The 21,703-nt window shown below is 39.6% G+C and overlaps 1 protein-coding gene across 1 annotated transcript; it reads right to left on the bottom strand.

Annotated features, from left to right (window-relative positions):
- Window positions 1-2,762: 2,762 nt before the first annotated feature.
- On the bottom strand, window positions 2,763-21,424 carry plcxd3 (phosphatidylinositol-specific phospholipase C, X domain containing 3). The gene is made up of 6 exons (XM_042421799.1): window positions 21,261-21,424; window positions 10,966-11,222; window positions 10,537-10,710; window positions 7,263-7,438; window positions 6,431-6,532; window positions 2,763-5,390 (listed from the first exon to the last, which is right to left on the bottom strand). The coding sequence occupies exons 1-6, from the start codon at window positions 21,361-21,363 to the stop codon at window positions 5,234-5,236; spliced, it is 969 nt and encodes a 322-aa protein (XP_042277733.1). The 5' UTR covers window positions 21,364-21,424; the 3' UTR covers window positions 2,763-5,233.
- Between the last annotated feature and the right edge of the window lie 279 nt (window positions 21,425-21,703).

Genomic DNA, 21,703 nt, shown 5'->3' with positions numbered 1-21,703 from the left:
TTTACTGCGTTGTGCATGCATTTTATTTCATGGATCATCAGTCATATAAAGAAGGTGTCTAAATAAATTATTCATATAGGCACTAATAACATTTTTAAGGAAAATTAATCCGTGAAAATATAAATAAAATGGGAGAAAACTTTTTATTTGAGCATGGTGTCACTTCAGGTCATTCTATGAACTCAAGACAATCAAGATATATCATGTATAATTTGCTATTAATAGACTCAGATAATGAGTACAAAGTGATTTCCTGTATTTCTAAAATGACCGCCCAATGCTAAATGACTCAGCTACTGTACAGCAGCAAGCCAAGTCCCAGTACCTCAGGCAAGAATAACAGTTGGCTCAGACAATAGGCCAGCAGACCGTGCCCTCCATTAGTGCCGCTTCTGTTGGCCTCATGATGTTCAGAGGGCCATCTTTGACCACCATCTGGCCTGGAAGTTTGGTCTGCCAGAGGATGACAGTCTGTGAGGCTCAGCCAGACAGAGACGTAGTCAATGAATATGAAGCTTTTGTGCCTGCTCTCCTCCATCATGAACTGTATTCCTCTTTTCAACATGTTTGTTCATGTCATGTCACTATTGGCTTCTTTTCTTTGAAGATCCTTTCTAGAATCATGTTTACAAAATCCAACCACAAAAATGTATAAAATATACAACTTTGCCTGTTTAAGCTAAACATTGGCTAGTGTCCCACCTTGGGACTCAGGATGCAACAAGGGGGTCACAGGATTTATCTGCTATGTTTATTTTTTCTGACTTTTCCCTAATCTTTGTTTATTTATAGCAAGAAAAATTGGATAGTTTTGCATAATTTACAGGCCTCTTAACACTATAACATCACTCTTTGGTTGAACTGTTCACCAACAAAAAATATGTATCTTCATATTCAACTTTTCAGATAAACTGAAGGATTGAATGCTCTGTTAGGGGTTGAAAAAATCCCCCTTGAAAAAAAAACAGTGAATTAACTGAAGTAGATTGTGACAGAGCTTTAAACCAGGCTGTTTTTGTTGTTGTTCTTTTAATGAAAAGTTGACATTTTTTATGGACAGTGACTATGGACAACGTGTGACAAAAGGGTTGCAAACCACTGACATACAGTATAGGCCACAATTAATTATTCTTAAGCAAAATGTTGTGACGCACTTTGGAGTCAGTAATAGGCATGTTTGTTTTGACCTAGAGGAAGAAGAAAATGATGCAAAATATGCAGCTAACTCCACAAGTTTAGTTGTGCAAAGTGGGTGATGATCTGTGATGAAAAAGGTCATAAACTACCAGTGGTTAGATCTGACCAATGACCTTCAGACAAAATGACACATTTACTGTAACATCAGCTCTGTCTGTCTTTCCCCTTGCTGTGAGTGTTGCCTACTGCCTCCCTTTGACCATTTGTTGTTTTCATGTCTGAGTGACTAAAAGAATCTTTACAATTCCCACAATTTCTCACTTTTCCTGATAATGACTCCATCTTGGTTGATTTAATAATTAACTCATTTTGTTCAAATTTTACGAGGGATAACAATGCTAGTTTTTTATGGCAAACTTTTCTATGTTGCTGCTGTTATATTGTGCATTGTTGTATTGTAGCTTCGGTTGGCAGACAAATTGCCACCCTGTGTCATGTGCCCTCATAACTAGACACAGGAGTGAAATTACTCTTCCTCCTCCTCACACTCCAAACTTTGCTGAAACTACACATCTCACCACTGCCCCTCTTTAAACTGTCTAAATGCCATCATCCAACGCTACCTCCTACACCTCTACCTCCTCCTCATCTGTGTGTTGGCTTGTGCATGTGTGTGCATGACAGAGGAAGACAGACACAAATATGCACCCAAGCATAAACACACAACAACATTGCATTAGCATATTTTCATTTTTTTTCAGCAAACGACTGTTTCAGTAAAATCCAAAGAGATAAATTAATGTTTTTTCTTTCATTTTTTTTCTCAGAAAACATTGTTAATGACCTACAGTTCATTGATGAGAAACAGCACATTAATATGCCACAGAAACCAAATAAAAACCACAGGACATTCAGCTAGCCTGTGGTTACCATCATAACACGGCTGTTGTACTGGACACCTTCCAGGGAAGTATATGCATGTGTGTGTAACATGATGTTGCTGATAACTGCAAGTGTGCTTAGTCAATTAACCATATTATGAGAAAAAATAACTTGATCATTTTCCAAGTGATTTCCTATGGGACAGCTACAAGCTTACACTGTCTAAATCACATGACAGAAGGTCAGAATAACTCAACAAGACACTGAGGTTTTCAAGACTTGAGAGCTACAAAGCACACTAAAAACACACACACACACGTGAACACACATGCACACACACACACACACACACACATACACAGCACCACTCAGTGTCTGAGTTATCTCTGTTGCCTCTTCGTGAGCACACCTGGCTGTAGAATGGATGTCAGACGCTGAATTACAAAGCACAGTCTCAGCAAGGTCACCCTGGGCACCGCTGCCCACCCACCTCCATCCTCATCACCCTGGTAACTGGATGATTTTAGGATGATACTCTGAACAGATAGGGAATAAAATACAGGCATGTTAGCTTAAAAGCTGCAAATCTACTTTAGATTTAGAGTACTGCTGATTGAATTAAACTAAAATGTAATTATAATGGCTTCAATAATGGTTTTTTTTTCAATCATTAACCAACCAAACAAACAACCAGTCACCACTCAACAAGCCAGAAACAGGTCAGGAAATGATACTTCACTTAGTCGCTTAGTAGGCATAGAAGCTTTATTTGATCGGCCATTTTTCACTTAGAACAGAGTCACTTTCATTTGAACGAATGTTTGAGTTTTACAACAGCAAAGGACTCTTTTCACATCAGAACATAAAGGCAATGACAACAGTTTGGACCAGGGAAGACACAAATGTCTTTACAACACAATTTGCAAGCCTTTTCAAGTCTGCTCATTTGTGTGGTTTAATTCTTAATCTGAATGGGGAAGTGGCAGAGCAACATTTAAAAAAACAAATTAATTTGGAGATTTGTCTTAAAGGGTAAAAACATTTCCAGCTGCACCCATGCTCTTAAGAACGATATGCAGAAAATAACAAGAGAGATGCACAAACCTCATGGACCCTGTTGGTGTACAACAAAAGATACTAAGTAGAACTTTTTGGTTCATGCACGAAACTGAAGTACCAAATAAATATGAAAAACAAGAAGCTCAGTTAAGGTATAAGTTAAGAAATTGTTGTCAATGACTCTTCGCAATAATTCAAATACTTTACAATTTATCCGCAGTATACTATTTGCAATTACAGTATGTACAAACTTTCCACGATATAAAACATTTTAACATGAAACCACACTGAAGTGAAAGAAGTACTGTTTGAACTGTAAAACTTCATTTACACACCGAAGCATACGATACAAACATGACCTTCTAGCGGAAACTCAGTCACTCGATCACACAAGACTTTTAGAAATGGAACAGTTACTCACAAGACACATACATTCACAAATCTAAAGAATTGAGTTTTCTGTTTTGGTTTTACATTACCAATCTAGACAACAATGTCCTTACAGAATACATTCTCTGCAGAAAATGCCACACTGATCATAATGTGTGGATGTTTGACTAGTATGCGATTTCTTTTTTCATGCATAAATGTATAAACCTTGCAATAAAATGATTTCCATTGTATTTCTGGGTGTCACGTCAATGTACCTTTCCATCTTGAAGGGTGGAAGAATGAAAGCATTAAACACAAATAAAGGACTGTGTACTAAATGTATTGCACCAGTATTGATATACCAGAAATCCAGGGCTTAGGAAACATTGAGAAACATGAAACATCTCATAAAGTAGACACCAGAGAGCTACTGCTAGATCTTAACTAAAGATTTATTGTATTATTTCCCCCAGTGCTGTCACATCAAGACCTCCAGAGTCCTAACTTATGATGTTTTCCCTTTTCTGACTTGAAATAAAATGGGTCTCTCAGTGAGTGTTAAGCAACTTTATCACCTGTTGTTATGAAAGACACAATAACATGATACACTTCATGATGACTCACATACTGTATACTGCACTACAGCAGTAAGTATAGATGCACGCAAGGGGCAAGCATTCAGCAGAAGATACACGGATGGTGGATACACTCTTGTAGCCAGATGTACTGTATTTTTATACTTGGCTATCACGACTCAGCACCCACCAGAAAATCCAATAAATCTGTCACGCTGGATTCTAACCATTAGAAATGACTAGTGGCATTGATTGCATTTCTAGCTTTCCTAAACAAATTGTTTTTTTGTAAGTTACCTTGCAGCGACAAGCTGATGCTTGTCTTAAAGTTTTAAACATACTGACAATGGGAAAATTGGTTTAGATGCACCAAAGATAAAGTACACATGACACAATTGGTACATTTTTCTCAGCTAGCCAAGCTGCACACACTCTCTCACTATGGTTTGGAATGAGGAGTTGAATTAATGGATAACCAGTGTGCACAGGTGTCTGGGCTGCAAGCTGACTTCACTTCTATGTCTACGCATTGAATAAACATATTGTAATAAGACATTTTAAACACACTGTATTCAAGCTGCTGGATGAGGTTTTCAGAAACACCTGCAGTGATCTGACCAGGGACGCATATTGTTAGAAAAAAAAAACTTCTCTTGGACAGATTTTCAAAACAAGACAAACAATTGCTAGCTACTTACACCGGCCTACATTTCAATAATTTAATTTACACAGACTTTTTTTAAACAACCTCTGAAAAAGACTGTCACTGTCACCAGAATACCAAGAATGATGTACCAATACATTTAGCAGAAAGTTGATATGCTCTGAGGAACCTACCCTTAATGAAGTAGTAAGCCTAAAAACAGTGCATTTGTGTGGAAAAAGCAGTTATTTTTTACAGCACAGGAAGTAAAGAAAATGAACATCTCACTTTGGGAAAAAAAAACAATTTTTCATCTGAAAAATAGGAAACAAACAAAACCTCATTCTCATAGTGCTCCAAACAAACACCAGTGTTTTTTCTCCAAATCCCAACTTGTCTTCCTTCAACCCCCTTTCCATTTGATTTCTCATTTCACTATAGCCCTAAATAAAGTGAAAGGAGCAGCTCCTCTCCTGAAATAAATGCCAAAGAGAAAAGAGTGAGAGCACAGACCCAGCCACTGGCAGTGGTGGTGACTGTGCTCCCTGACGCCCCCTGCGGGCTCTCAGGTGGCATCATCATCCTCTTCATCCAGGTGATAGTTGAGGGTGATGACAGCGCTGATGAATTCTCCAAGCTCCACAAAGTCAGCTGTGATAATGTTGATGCCGCTCTCCCCGGGTCTCTGGGATCTGATCCACTGCATCATTCCCGGCAAGGCCCTGGGGGAATGCATGAAAACACATACACGTCAGGGGAAGGAACAAGGGGGGGAAATAAAGTCACAAAAGATATAGAGAGGGATAGAAGAAGGGATGATTCATGGCTGGCTGGTTTATCACGGAGAGGGGCACGCTGTGATAAAAGATCTCTGTGACGCAGCATGGGATGTCTGCAAGCCAGACACCAGCTGCGAGGATGACACTCTGAACACTTGCTGGACATGTTCATGTGAGCTGAGCACCAGGGGAGGGTTTTACTCCTGCAGATGCCTCGCCCAGCTTTCTGCATGACAAAATTCTATGAGTTGTCTCCTCCTCGCGGTTGCTTTCTTGTTCTGTTAAGTCTTATACTGGCAGTCTGTGTGGCAAAACGAATGGATGGAATTTTGAAGGATGCCTACATCAAAGTAACCAAACGCCTGGTGAGGATGGCTGATAGTGGAGTTATCAAATGAATAATTCAAGTCAGGAAAATTGATGGTTTGGCTGCTGAGGCTTTTAACAAAGTGGTGACATTAAGAGGGAGTGAAATACAGACAATGCTGAGGGTAAATTGGGGGGGAAAAACATTACTGAGAAGGGGAGATATAAAAAGAGGGAGGAGAAGGATGAGAAGCATTGCCTCAGGTTTCTGGCAGCTGCTCAAAAAAAATTTGAATGAGGTCAGTGTCAAATGCCTGGGGAAACCTGTAGAAATCAACAAGCCTCTGGATTTAGTTATAAAATGCCACAATGACTCACATATTACTGTTTGTGTGAGTGTGTGTGTGTGTGTGTGTGCATCCAAGGCCATACAATCTTATTGTGAGTTGTTGTGGGTAAATCCTGTCACTTCTGTGGCCCCCGGTGCCTGAGGTGTTGCTATAATTTTAATCTCATGATGCTCGTGTATATATTGGATAATATCCTGTGCAACCATTGGTGTTAACCCTGCATCTTAATCAATCTCAGGGTTATTTTGAACACAAATGTGAAACATTTTGCTCATTCTGTCTGCATTTCTCTCTCTCACAGACACACACATACACAAGTGTACACACCTTTCTGTGATTGTCTCTCTCAGTCCACTAGCCACGCCCTTCATCACAGTGCTGGCCTTTGGTGTGAGAACCACCTGGGACACAAAAAAGGTCCCCTTCCTCCTACAAGAGATAAGAAGAAGACAATTTATTTTTGCTGAATTTTCACTGGTCTTTTTTGCATGTTATCTACTTATTTGAAGCATCTTATGATATCTGATCTACAAAGGTGCTATATAAATAAACTTGACTTATTTTTTAGTTTAGAATTAATTACTTTAAGTGCCTTCAAAGAAGCAAAATGTCTTATTATGACAGGAAAAAAACTTTCACTAAATTTTCACATGCAAATTTATGTCAGGTTTTCCTGAAATGCTTTCGCATTAATGTCAGCAGTTTCCTTTAGATGTACTATGTATGAACGTTGTTCCACTGGGTTTAAACGTATTTTTACTTTCAATGTTTTGCAAGTGAGCCTTCAGTGTGGGAAATTTTCTTTTCTTTAAGAGGCTCAAGTGTCACAGAACCCAGAGATTGTTGTATTTTGTGCATTTCTCTCTTTTAAAAATCTGACTCATGTTATTTGAAGCAGTAAGCTATTTTAAACTACAGCAAATGAAATAATTGGTCATTACTTCCTGAACTCGTTATAACAACAAATCAAAATCATGCTGGAATGACCATTCATGACAGGACTTTATGACTCATTTATAATGCTATAAAACATAAAACAAAGGTAATGATACATATACAGTCACTTTAGGCAAACATCATTCGCTCAGGGAGTACAGGAATTTAACCTCATGAATAAAGCACACTGCATGTCCATTGTGAAATACATGCAGAGGCTGACCTGCGGTCAGTGACAGAGGCCTGGAGAAACTGAACCAGCTTCTCTGGGTCGGTGGTGTTGGCCCAGGGAGCAGGCATCATCTGGCCTGGCCACAGGAAGGGCACCTCCAGGGCCATGGGGTGGTGGTAGAATACGAGCACCTGGTACTCCTTCTCCCACAGATACTGCAGAGTCACCTGAGGATGGAGGGAGATGTGTGTTCAGGGATATTGAATAGTAAAGAGCACCTACTGTGCTGAGTGACAGAGATAATTTCAAACCTTCACCTGGCAGCTTACTTACTAGCTCCATGTCTATTTGGATGGATACAAATAGGAAAAGGTATGTAATTTCTGAAGACAACAACCACTTTTTATATCTAGTGTTGTAATGTATAATCAAGAAAAGAAATAAAGGACTAAAAGAATACAATAATATAAAGAATCATTTCAATTTGGGTTTTTGTACCTATTGCTAATCCTATTTCACAGAATTACAAAGAATGAAAACTACAAATTACTTTTGTGCAGTTTTACATGTATTTCTTGTTTTCATTTATTCAGAAAAATGTTAACAGACAAAAGGATTACCAGCAATCATTTTACATTTCAGTTCTGCTACAGTATATAGTATGGACACAAGTATACTATATATGGGAGATCTCAGTTAAATTACTTGTTACTATATCGATAGTAACAAAAAATATATACATACTATTTCAAATAATTCAACAAATTATTAAAAATATATGGTCAGCCGGGTCAAGACCAATATACCTAAGATCTTCTGGTTTTGATCCCCCCTCGTGTAATAATGACTTTCTAGCTGTACAATAACCTTTACTTTAAACCAAACAACTACTGGATAAGTGTGGTGGAGTAGATTAACTTTGTATAGAAGAGCAACTGTGAGGAAAAAGGGTAATAAGTAAAAAAGTAGAGTAGCATAAATTGAGTAAATGGGGGAGAGCAATGGAGGGAATATTACACCTGTGGAGGAAAGAATCCCAGTCGATTTTGTTTGCTCTAAATTTAAACACCACCCTGTATGCCCCTACAACACTTAGAAGAAGTTCATTATTTTTCACCGAGTCTACAAGCCACCATTGGCCTTTTCCTCTTCTCTACACTTCACCCTCACCCTATCTTCACATCAGGCTCCCTCTAAGCAGCAGAACCTGACAGAAAACTATGATCTTAGAGTGGTGGTGATGGCATGGGAGTTGGTGAAGGGTTGATGAATTTGATAGCTGATTGATGTTCCTGCTTCCAAGTTCTTCACATACACCATCATGTCATGGTGAAGTGTAGTGGAATGTGAGAAAATGGAAGAAAGAGAAGCAGCATGTCTCTGTACTTGTCTTGTCAGATCTTAGTGCCGCATTTTACACAATTGATCATTACATCCTTTTACAGCGACTGGAACATTTAATTGGCATTAAAGGAACTGCATTAAGCTGGTTTAAGTCCTATTTATCAGATTGATTTCAGTTCATACATGTTAATGATGAATCCTCCTTGAAGGCAGAAGTTAGACACGGAGTTCCACAAGGTTCTGTTCTTGGACCAATACTTTTCACCTTGTATATGCTTCCTTTAGGTAATATTATTCGGAAACACTCCATAAATTTTCATTGCTATGCAGATGATACCAAAATATATTTATCAATGAAGCCAGATGAAACCAATCAGTTAACTAAACTCCAAGCATGACCTGGATGACCTGCAATTTTCTGCTACTAAACTCAGACAAAACTGAAGTTATTGTGCTTGGCCCTAAACACCTTAGAAACGCATTATCTAATGATATAGCTACTCTAGATGGGAGTTATTTTTGATCAGGATATGTCCTTCAACTCCCACATGAAACAAATTTCAAGGACTGCCTTTTTTCACCTATGTAATATTGCAAAAATCAGGCACATCCTTTCTCAAAAAGATGCAGAAAAAATAGTCAACGCATTTGTTACTTCTAGGCTGGATTATTAGAATGGGAAGCAGAGCCTTCAACTATCAGGCTCCTCTCTAGTGGAACCATCTTCCAGATTCAGTCTGGGGGGCAGACACCCTCTCTATGTTTAAGAGTAGGCTTAAAACTTTCCTTTTTGATAAATCTTATAGTTAGGGCCAACCAAGCTCACCTTGGACCAGCCCTTAGTTATGCTGCTATAGGCCTAGACTGCTGGGGGACTTCCATTGATGCACTGAGCTCTTCTCTCCTCTTCTCCATCTGCATGTATTCATTTACCATTAATGCATGTTACTAACTTGACTTTTTCCCCGGAGTTCTTTGTGTTTTGTCATCCGCAGGAAACCCCATGAACCATGCTGATGTGGGGATGTCCTTCTCCTGTCCTTCTCCTGTCCTTCTCCTGCTGTTCCTGCCATTGCTGCTGTTTGTATTTGCTAGTCATGTATCTGTTGCTGTTGTTGGTCTGCTTCTCTGTGTCCCCACCCCTCACCCCCCACCCCCTTCTCTCTCAACCCAACCAGTCAAAGCAGATGGCCACCCTAGAGCCGGGTCCTGCTTGCGGTTTCTTCCTGTTAAAGGGGAGTTTTTCCTTACCGCTGTCGCCAAGTGCTTGCTCATGGGGGAATTGTTGGGTCTCTCTCTCTGTAAATTAAAGAGTGTGGTCTAGACCTGCTCTATGTGAAAAGTGCCCTGAGAAGTGCCCTGAATTCAATTGAATGTGAGGAACCTGTGCACACAGCAGGAAATGACTTCTGTGCAAAGGGCAAACTTTGAGTGGAAAAATGAACTATGATTAAGGATGTGATGACCACCATTCTGCATCTTCAAGTGATCAAAACACAGAAACCACTATTGCGAAGGGCTGGGAAAACAACAATTATGAGAAGCCTTTGAACACAAGACAAAAATGTGCGCCTGAGATGTGTCCTTTTTCAATGAAGAGGTAAGAAGCATCTGAAATAAATGTTTGAGGACAGGTTTTAGTCCAACTCCCTGGGATGACCCTAACTTCCCTATGCAGTTAGCCATAATGCTGCTACAGTTGGCTAGTTCCTGTTTTTACTTTTGTTGTCAGACACTTATAATAACAATCCGAGCCTGTCTGTGGTAAAAGCAAGCACTTTAATTGGATGTACTTTCTAGGATTACATTGCAGCCCATTTCGTGGCTGCCAGCTGAAGCGATCTCACTCAATACTGGACCAACTTAATAAATGTTTATCCCCATTGGTCACTTAGACCCCAAATGATGGGACAATCGGGTCAAGGTTGAAAAATACTATTGCCTTTTAAGTGTAATTTGACAGCCTTCAGTTTCACAATACCTCCTGGGCGAAGACGACTGGGCAGAGTTTCTCTCCAAACACCTCCTTTAACATGGCCACCAGTTTTTCATGGTGCAGGTTCTGCACGCCGTAGAAGTGGTTGAAGTCCAGAAACACCACCTCTCTGGCATGAGCTGACAGGAAGCTACTGATCTGCTCAAGACCTTCCCTGACCTTTAAAAAAACACATGCACAAATATGTGAATACAAGTAAATTATCTCCATTATGACATTCAAGATTCTAAATGTAGGGAAGCAAACAACTTGTGATGTACTTCAAATATCTGAAGGACCTTGTATGTTTAAGCTCTCAGTTTGCACTCACACATAAATATGCTGCCACACATACAAATGCACCAACATCTCTTAGCAACTACAAGCCTTGCTAAAAATTAATCACAACAAAAACCACCAAAACTCTACACTGACTGTGGCACTGAAGAGCCCGTGGGCGAAGTACAGCTCATTGTCGGGGTCACGGGGCTTGGTGGAGATGCGTAGGTCAAAGAAACGGATCCCAGCCTCCAGTTGGGTGTTGAAGTTCATCGTCTGTGTAGCTAACCACTTCCTCATTAGCTTCTTGGCAACCGTGCCAAAAACAGACACAAAGTTCTGCACCGTCTCTGGCTGCTCAGGGCCCACTGGAGACGCTTCGTCGATGTAGAAACTGAAGGAATCATGGGAACCTGGAGAGGATACAAACATGAGTCTGCATGAAGGTAACTGAGCGCTGCATGTTTTATATCTGTGGTGGGACACAGATGTAAGAGTGGGGTCAGTGCTGGGAAACAGGCTGGTGCCATGGCAACAATACTATCTGAATAACAGCATCTGTGGTCGTAAGTCATGAACTCTGACAGCTTGGAAAAAAAAGCAAGTCTGTGCATACACAGACTGATATATTTCATCCATCACATTTCTCGGGCATAACAGAACTCTCATAGAACAACAATGCATGTCTTATTGTTTTGTGTTTTTCTCGTATAAGTTACAGTTTTATAGTGAACTCTCTAATGTCAGTTGGTGGTTTCTACGTATTTTGTACACCACCAGTTATTGTTTGCTCGTACTTTTTCGTGAAATATAATCTACGTTACAGTGTCTTAGCTCAATAGTCTTAAATAGGTTGTCTTAATTTGAGTTTAAGGGCTTACTGTATATTTTTGACCTTAGAAACAGCAATTCAGCATTTCTGACATTTTCAACCACATCTCATGGCCTTCCTTAGCATATGCTCAGTTGTCATGGAGATAGTTTCATTGTTATCACATGACCTAACAACTGAGCAACTCAATCCACTGAGGAAGGTCATGAGGTGTGGTTGCAAGATTCATAAACAACAATTATGTTGGGCCTTGTGTTGAGGATTTTTTGTCAAGGTTGTCTTCAATTTCTCCGTGTGAAATGCATGGATTATAATCCAGTCAAATGTGGTAAAACATCTGCAATATTTGGGATCTCATGTTAGCAGTAGGAAAGGGTATGGCTATTGTCTTTCACAAATCAAATCTCTTTGTTCACTGATGCCAATTGCAGGTATTGTATGTAACTGTAGTGATTAGATTATTCAGTGCATCTGTTCTTTTGGTCAAAATGCAGTATGAGGTATGCTTCCAATTCAGACATTGTAAGTTTTGTTTCTTTTTCAAAACTCTATGATATTTTATGTCCCTTTGGGTGTGCATTTTAAATAAAGACTTTAATTCTTGGTTAAACCCAATGCTGGACAGATGCCGCCACTGTAAATAATCCTTCACATTCTGCTAAATTAGTCCAGTCCTCAGTGACTCAATTTGCAATTTTAGACCCCATCAGAAAGGCTCATTTCTATTTTTCACAAATCCTTCAAATTTCCACATGTATCTGTTTCATCCTATTCATAAAGCAGAATTATATACATATATCACTTATTTCCAACCTCTCTTCTCTTATGACTGATATTGATTTCATGGATCTCAATAAAACACAATCACACTGGAGCTTAAACTCCCTCTTACTGTATTACTTACTAGATTTTGCTCATTTTATTTCAGATTAACATTTTCCCAAGTGCAAATAATATGCTAGATATTTCATCATCGAATGAATGGGAAGGTTTTAAGGCATTTTCAAGAGGTTAGATAATATCTTTTGACAGAAAATTAAAGACAAAAAATTAAGAAAAGAAAAAAAAACTACTGGCTTTGACTCAACATATTTCTCAGTTGGATGACAACTATTTCACCTTTTTGGAGCATATCAAGAACTATCTTTACAGGCAGAGTTGGATTGACTGATTGGATCAGATAGGGGTGCTGAACTGCAGCTTAAATTCAAATGTACATGCTATGAATAAGTTGACCCTTCAACTGTGGTGCTCATCATCGTCTAACTAAAATATCACAGAATTCGTACATCTGGAGTCTATGGATTAGATTGAGATGTACTTTTCCATGTCTTGAGCATCACAATCACATTCCCATTCACTACCATTGGAGCTTATTTCATAACTACCATTTTAAGAGTTGTATTAAGAAAAAAATACAAAAGAAGCCAGTTCTACAGGCATCCCATTAGTATCAGTAAAAGTCTGCCAATACATTGATGCCTTCCTGGGTGACACTTAAGCATTTGCAAGGTCTGAAGGTCACTTGTCCTTGTCCTTCCATGACTGTTTGAGAATGAGAAAAAAGTAAATGCACGCATGTGTGTTTGTGTGATTGCACATATTATGCATGTTAGGCTGACAATAATTCTGGTATCCTCTTCCTGCTCTCATCATGGCAATCAATTAATCAATTTCTCATCCTCTTTTGTTTCATCACATTCCCACACTCCTTCACACAGACAAACATACACCCCTCTTGCTCTCCGAACACACACAGACACAAAGCCTTAATCGACCTTCAGCTATCCATACTCCAGCGCCAGAGAATGACCCTAAGCAGGGTAGACAGCTGAATCCTGGGGCAGGGCAGCAAACAGCATCACTACAGGCTGAACCGTATCACCCAGGTCATGGCAGAACAGAGTGTGACCTTAACTGTTTGCAACAGCTGGCTCTGTTGTTGTTGCAGACAGTGATTTCGCTTCAGTCCTGAAAGCTTTGTAACGAAACCTCACAACTGACTAGGACTGCAACTGAGGGTTTTTTCCATTATCGATTAATCTACCAATATTCTCCATTAATCTATTGATGGCTTGGTCTATAAAATGTCAGAAAAATGTTGAAAAATGCCCATCGAAATTCATAAAGCTTGCTTGTTTAGTCCAACTAACAGTCTGAAGATACTCAATTTAAATCACATACTGTCAGACAAATATAAAAAGCAGCAAATCTACACATTGTTTGACATTTTTTCTTGAGAAAATATTTAAACTATTGATTGATTATCAAAATAGTTGCTGATTAATTTTCTGTTGATGGACTACTCGATTAACAGTTAACAGATTTCAGTCCCACAACAGACATAATAGGTGAAGACTTGGGTGTTCTTGGGGTATTCATTGTTAGGATACCTTAGGGAAAGAAGTACAGCTCATAGAAACTAAACTCAACAGTCCCCTAGGATCATGCAACAGTCTGTAGCTTATCAGATTGTAATGAAAGCTGAATTCCTGAGGCAAACTAATAAAGCTTATTTGTGTTTTGCTAACTAGCATTGCCTTAAATATATATGACATCAAGCCTGTGCATTATGCTACATTGCAGAGAGAAACTATCTAACCAGGAAAAAATAGAATGATATCAACCCTGGAGGGCCAAATATTTTGCAAAGTGTGCAGAACGTCTATAAGAGAAATTAATCTGCAGACAGAGCTGTGCAGACAAGGTGGGAACTGCAATCCAACACAATCAAATTTTTCTACCAGAGTTCTGAACATGATTAATTATTGTTTATGTTAGAAAGTAAAGTAATTTCTACACCCTAATGCTGTACTGTGTCTCAAGAGCAACACATTAATTTGGAAATGTGAGGAAACATTTAATTTTTGAAATAACGAGTGCAGACAACAAATATCAATGCTCATACAAATCAAATTGAGTCATTTATCTTTTTTTCTTGCAAGCATCTATAAGATCTAAGACTCCACATCCATTAGGCAGATGTTTACCAGGTTTTCACTATCTTTTATGTTTCACTGCCAGAACTTTTATGACAAAAATGTGGTTCAGATGATGACTATAAAATGGAGTGTGTGTATAATTAAACAAGCACCACTGTTACCACTGTTTCCTCAATGCAATCCACTAATAACCAGGTAAAAATAATTCTGCACATTATTTCCCTTGTGAAAAAACCTTAATCTCTTTATAACACAATACCTAATTCATTGGTAAAGACATACATAAATAATGTGCTCTGGGTCTGTCTGATCACACTGATTGAAGGGGCAGCAGACCATCATTTAGAATGACCTGCTTGTTGTAAACAATATTCAAATTGCCTTCTCGTACGCTGTTTAATGGAATTAGCTTTGATAGATGTGAAGATATGCAAATGGACAAACACAAAGGCGCACTGAAAATAATAAAATCTCTGAATAATACAAATGAATGTCAGCTTTTTCTTTATATGAGTCATTCATAATGTCAAAGAAACTGACACAATGGCCGAACAGCACAGCGCTTTCTAAAGTGCAGAATGTGAACTTTGGGAACTCTTTTTCCCTGCACATCAGTAACATAATCACATGTCAGATACAGACATGAAGAGGCTGATGTCCTACTGCAGCGAAGAAGATGTGAGGCAAGTGAAAGGAGAGATAATGAGCCAGAGGGTAAAAGAGAGACAGATAAAGGCTGAAACAAGCTGAGACAATGATAGCACAGTGATTCAGTTAATGATGATGATGATGATGATGATGATGATGAGGATGATGGCAATGAGGATGGCGGTGGCTGAGGACTGTTACCTTAGAGTATTGACCTGTGTTAACTGAGTCATTCTGACTGAATGAGAGCAGGCCATTCAGAGATGACCACCGGTGGTTCATGCCCTTTTTCATCACAAATCATTACTGCACATCATGGATTCTTTCAAGATCTATTTGAGGATGCTGGGGAGAGGAGAGGAGAGGAGAGGAAAGGAGAGGAGAGGAGAGGAGAGGAGAGGAAAGGAGAGGAGAGGAGAGCAGAGGAGAGGAGAGGAGAGGAGAGGAGAGGAGAGGAAAGGAGAGGAAAGGAGAGGAGAGGAGAGGAGAGGAGAGGAGAGGAGAGGAGAGGAGAGGAGAGGAGAGGAGAGGAGAGGAGAGGAGAGGAGAGATGAGATGAGAAGGAAATGGAAAGGAACAGGGTTGAGATGAGCTACGTAAATGATACTAAAAGATAAATATGAGCTCCAGACTCCCCATCCTCTGTCCTCTCCTCTTCCCTGCCTTTGAGATCCATGAATCTTCCTGAATGATTTCATAGTAATTCCTCAAGTGTTGCTCTTTCTATCTATTTTCTGCAGCCCTCTCCTGTTCAAACTCCTGTTCAATTTGCTACATTCTTTCTTTCGAGTAAGTTCTTTCCAGTGGCAGTGCACACAAACCGCATACATTTCCAATGAGGCTGAATTATTTGACTTTTTGAATCAAGATAAATATCCTCCTGCTGGAAACCCAATTAACTGCCAGCGGTGAGGCAAAACAGCATGTAGAGAATTCATAACTAACCATTTATGCCAGTTTCAAAGATATTTTGATAAAGGGTTTACTTAAACAATTTATAAAATTAAAAAGTTTGCAGGTGAGCAGAAAATAAAAAAAGCAAAAAAAAAAACAAAATTAGTAGACTGGTGTCTGAGCAATTTCAACTTATTCTCACCAAACTATTTTCTCCTTTGTTTGTTTTAAATTTTACATCCTTGTTTTTCATTGGCTTTTAGCTGGCTTATTTCCTGCCCTTTAAACATCTCAGTGTACTAGTGTTTATCCTGGCATCTGATACCATTCATCCTCCTTGTTCAGGGGCTTAAGTGGCAGCAGAGTGATCTAGTCAAGGGATTGATGGGCAGATTTACTGCTATAAGTCCTGGGCCTGCTTTTCCTTCTGCCCCAAGGGGGCAAGACTGAAGATGCCCCCTTCTGTGATGGATTTGTTTTTATTGCCTATGAGGATATCTTAACTTAATACAATTGCCTTCACCCCTTTCCCCAAGCCCAAGGTATTCTATTCATTTCTTACCTCTGATAAAGCCTTGAGCTGTTATAGTCAGCCAGTGCAGAGGCTAAATATGTCTCCCTTGAGCCCACTCATGCAAATCATACAATTTGGTATTATGTGGGCATTGTTGTATCCCAGAAAAATTAATTTATCCCAGCCAATATTTACTCTGTTATGAATAAAATCAAACCATTCAGAGTCAAAATGTTATTCAAGTATGTTTTTTTCTGATATGTAAAAACTAAAACCATTTTTTAAACAAGACTAAACTAAGAGCCTACAGCCATGCTAGCAGTTCTGTGAGGCTATTGTTAGGCACAGCATCCTTTAAGGTTTATTGTAACGTCAGCATGCTAAAAGGCTCACAATCCTAAAATGCTGATGTGATCAGTTTCCCATTTTATACATCTTAGTTAAGCATGTTCACACACTAGCATTTGCTAATCAGCACCATCACAATCATCACAATGTTATTCATTTTGAAAGTATTTTGTCATAAACCAAAGTGTTGGAGCTCTGTAGTCCCTTAGTAGCCAAAAATCAATTAAAGCATCTTTAACAAGACCTAGATTATCTAATCACCTTCCAGAGCATAGCTATTTTTTTAAATTCAGCAGTCATTGAGATATTCACTTATATCAGTAATTGTCCACACCGGTAAGACACAGATACATGCTCATGCAAATCTGCACACACCCCAAATCATATGTCTACACCCACACCAAAAATACTGAAAATCCATTTTAAATACAATGGCAGTGAAATTTTTCTTCCAGTGGATCTTGTTTCATGGTGACATAACCACAGGGAAACAGATTCACAGTATCTCTAGCAGCACACCTTTGCTGACCACCTCAGTCAGACAAATGCACAGCCAGGCAGTCTGCAGCACTCACCTAGCAGATCTAACAATAGCTACAGAAAAACAGCCCACCATGTCTCCCACTGATCAGCTTGGGAAGAGAAAATGGTAACTACTCCCTCCCTCCCTCCCTTTAATGATCTCCATCTTTAATCTGCCACCACTCCCTCTTCCTTTCCTTCCCTCTCCTGCTCCTCCCATCATTCTTTCTCCAATTAGCTTGTGTAGAATTGGCACAGGTCATCTGACTTATTGACTCGATAGGTTGACATGTTGCGAGGCCAACAGAAAGAGCTGAGTCATGTCTGAAAGCTAAAACACAAACTAGGTGGTTCTGACCAGTGGTGGACCAGATGGGTTATGATCATTAAAATGTTCTTAACTGTATTTTATTCTTACAGAAACGAATGATAAAACCACAATGAATTGCTGCAAGCACTTGGCTGCTGTGAAGTGTTGTGAGTCACACTACAATAAACAACTATATAACTCTGTTATAACTCTAAATGACTTGCTCAACAGCTCAGCCTATATGACTGTACTCAATAACCTCTAGTCAATCTCAATTTTTTTGTTGTTATATAGGGTTCTGGGTGAAAAAAGCTGTCTTTCCACAGCTCTCCCCCTTCTTCTGAATGAATTCCAGTCAGGTTTCACAACAGCACTCCTCAGGGTGACAAATGATTTATTGGTGTCTTTGGATTCTGAAAATCATGCAATTTTAATTTGGTTAGAGATCTCTGATACCTTTGACAAAGTCGATCATTCTATTCTCTTGGACCATCTCAACCATGATGTTGGTATTCAAGGTCATGGCCTTGTACTGGCAAGATAGATCAATTTCGGACAGGATGATTGCTTACCCCTGCACCTATCTCCTGTGGAGTACCGCAAGGTTCCATTTCAGGGTCTATTACATTCTCGTGAAATATACTTCCAGTGGGATGTTTTTAGAAAACGTAAAATTTCTTGTCATTGTTAAACTGAGAATATCCAGCTGTATACAACCTTGTTTAAAAACCTTCCCTGATTGCCTTGAGGATCGCTGTATGGCTTAAAACATTTTTCGACTAAGAGTAGAGCAGAGGTCCTCACATTTGCCCCCAATTCCAACTGTATAACCAATAATATATCCTGAGTAGTAGCTTTCTCCACCCCATTGAGAAATTAAAACACTTACTCTCATTTAGGGACCTGGAGATTGTGTTACATGATTTTATCTCTTTGTATATTGATTACTGTAACTCTTTGTCAGTGGAAGTCAGTCAGTCGGCTTTGTCTCGCCTGCAGGTTGTCCAAAATGCAACAGCAGGGCTCCTCAAGAACAGAGACCATATCTACCATGTACTGGCCTCCTGCCACTGGCTACAAATTAAATACAGAATTGACTTTAAGATTCTTTTATTTGTTTTAAAAGGCTTCATGGATTGGCAGCAGTTTATATCTCCAAATGCAGATCCCTTAGATCTTCCTACCAATATTTCCCCAAAATATTGGTGATGCAAATAAAGAGACGAACAAATAAACTGACTAACCATTTGATCACCCTGAATAAGGTATTTACTGCAGAGGTGAAAGTCCAAAATCAGCATACCTGTCATTTAAATTATTTTTACATAGAAATTGGCAAGGTAAATTTAAGTCAGAGGCAACAGCACATATGGATAGTACTAAGTAGATACTATGTATCACACAGCATATGTTGTATCTGTCTATAATATATTGCATGCATATACTGTATCCTCTTATATTACATAAATCATTTGGCTGCATTAGCTCACATATCAATTACTTGAAATATTACAAATAGATGCCATTAAAACATCATAAAAATCAAGTACTAATTAAGTCTTTGCTGTCACCACAAAACCTTAAAATAAATCCCTTGCCAATCATACAGAGTGATTAATGAGTACAGCTGTGTGAGGCTGGCAACACATACACTGTGAGGACTGTTTAGCTTTTTGGCAACAGCAGAGCACCATGCCATCACATCACCCCCACATGGTAGAGTACTCCAAATTGCCAAAATACTTTGTCCTGGATCATTCAGGCTGTGTTGGCTGGTGAACTTTTTCTCTGAAAAATAAATAGCATCACTGAGTTAGAGGCATCAGTGGTTGGATGCTGAGGATTGTACAGTAGGATTCTAACCTCATAAATGTCATATTTTTCTAAATACAAGGAAGAATGAAACTTGTGGAGGATATGAAACAGTTGTCTCATTTGTTTCTTGTCTGTCCCAGTTTTATTCTAGCCTGAACAAAGAATTGTTATGCTGTGGTCTAAGATGAGACAATAGGATATGAAATATGAGACATTATTGACAGAAATCAGACTCCTATAGGAACACATGGTTGTTGCTAAATAGGTTCTCATAAAATCCTGCAGATTATAGAATTTATCTTGACAAACATTATGCCAAATGTGTGCACACAAACACAAGAAAGTGCACAGAATCGGAGGATGTTTACAGAATCTGTATCCAAATGGAGGATAGACGGAGAGCAGCTGAGCTGCAGGCTGCAGGGCCAATAAGACGTAATGATACGTAATTAAATGGGACAGAGCATGCTCCCATGCTGCCTTGGCATGGATGAACTGTGGTGTAACACAGCACATGTCATGTGATTCAGCAAAATTATACACAAGGTACTACATGCCATGCTGTTTCTGTCTCTCGTGTATGGCCAGTATCTGACTGAATCCATGATAAATTGCATTCGTCTTTGACATCCTTCAGAGCAGTGGTCAATGCTGGTACCATGCCCCGCCTCATTGGATACTGAGCCATCTGCATCAAATGCCATCTTTTCACATGTCTACCCTGAACAAATACCTGGTGTGTATAGCTCTATAGTTCAACAGCAAGAGAGATGGAGAGATAAGGGAAAGAGAGAGATTGAGACTGATGACTTGGGGAAAAAGAGAGAGGTGAGCACAAAGGATTAGAAATGCAAGAAAATGAAGAATGAAAGCGCTTTATGTGGAGGTGTGATAATCACTAGGCAGCAGATATGGAATTATCTGGCTGCTAATAAGCCATGCCATCAGTCACATCAGTGGTGGGCTTTACAACCAGCGTTTCCAATTTGAATGGAGTTTAAGGAGACCTGCGCACTGATTGGTTAAAAAGATCCAACAGCTCATATTCAATGGGAAGTGCTGCTGCGATCATCTGAGTGCACAGACTGAACCCATCCCACTCCCACTCTTTTCTCCTCTGTGGCCACCACCCCAATACAAACGCCAAAAGTGCTACACAAAACAGAGCAGCATGGTTCATCTGGCTATTCGGAATTTTCAGACTGTAACTGTAGCAGTTTTTCTCCTCAGACACCTCCATCGTTTGGAATATTAAGTGGAGAAATAAATCATCTGGGTAATACTTATTGTTATTTATCTTCTGACAGCGGATCATAACACGAGGGAGCTGAACTGTTCGAAATAGATGGCTCTCACGTTGCGCAACAGGTCTTACCCTTTGTTCTAACAAAGTGCAATGAAACTAAAGCCATATTTTAGGTGATGAGAGTTTCACTGGATGCAAAGTAGAAACATACAAAGCATAAAATGTATTAAAAGATTTTAAATGTTAAAAGTCGTAGCATATTTATTAATTTATTTATCTTCTAGTAGGCTAGAATACATGAACCATGCAATCCACGCGGATATAAGAGGTGGACATCCTTATCACCCGAACACACTCGTGCCACATGAAGAAACACCTACCGGGAATAGCCAAGTTGGTGAGCGGGATAGTGTGCATGCTCTGCGGTAAACTTGCCATCCAGTCTGCAAACCGCAAGTCGCTTCTCCCGTGAGAGGAAGCCATGCTGCCGCCGTGCACAACGCTTAGTTCTCCCGGACCGGTGCCTGCGCCAACCTGGAGTGCGCCTTTCTCTCTTTCTCTCTCTCTCTCTCCTTCTCTCTCTCTCTCTCTCTCTCTCTATGGCAGACACACACACACTCACTCACTCACTCACTCTCTCTCTCTCTCTCTCTCTCTCTCTCTCTCACACACACACACACACACACACACTCCCCCTCTCTGTCTCTGTCTCTCTCTCGCACACACACATCAGCGCGACCGAGAGCGATCCAGTCCACACCCCCCTGAGCGCTACACATCGGCGGGTAGCACAATTATGAAAATGCGGATCGACGGATCCAAA

This window comes from Thunnus maccoyii, chromosome 9, assembly GCF_910596095.1.
Source record: "Thunnus maccoyii chromosome 9, fThuMac1.1, whole genome shotgun sequence".
Lineage (NCBI taxonomy): Eukaryota > Metazoa > Chordata > Actinopteri > Scombriformes > Scombridae > Thunnus > Thunnus maccoyii.
Note: the sequence above shows the minus strand (reverse complement) of the source record. Positions and strands in the feature narration are given on the sequence as shown.

Bases quoted from the DNA above. Each gene is read 5' to 3' on its own strand.
- plcxd3 (XM_042421799.1), bottom strand. From the start codon at position 21,363: ATGGCTTCCTCTCACGGGAGAAGCGACTTGCGGTTTGCAGACTGGATG. The intron at 10,711-10,965 runs GTCAGTGTAGAG...GTTTTTTTAAAG, and splicing joins ACGGGCTCTTCAGTGCCACA to GTCAGGGAAGGTCTTGAGCA. The intron at 6,533-7,262 runs GTCAGCCTCTGC...TATCTCTTGTAG, and splicing joins GCCTCTGTCACTGACCGCAG to GAGGAAGGGGACCTTTTTTG.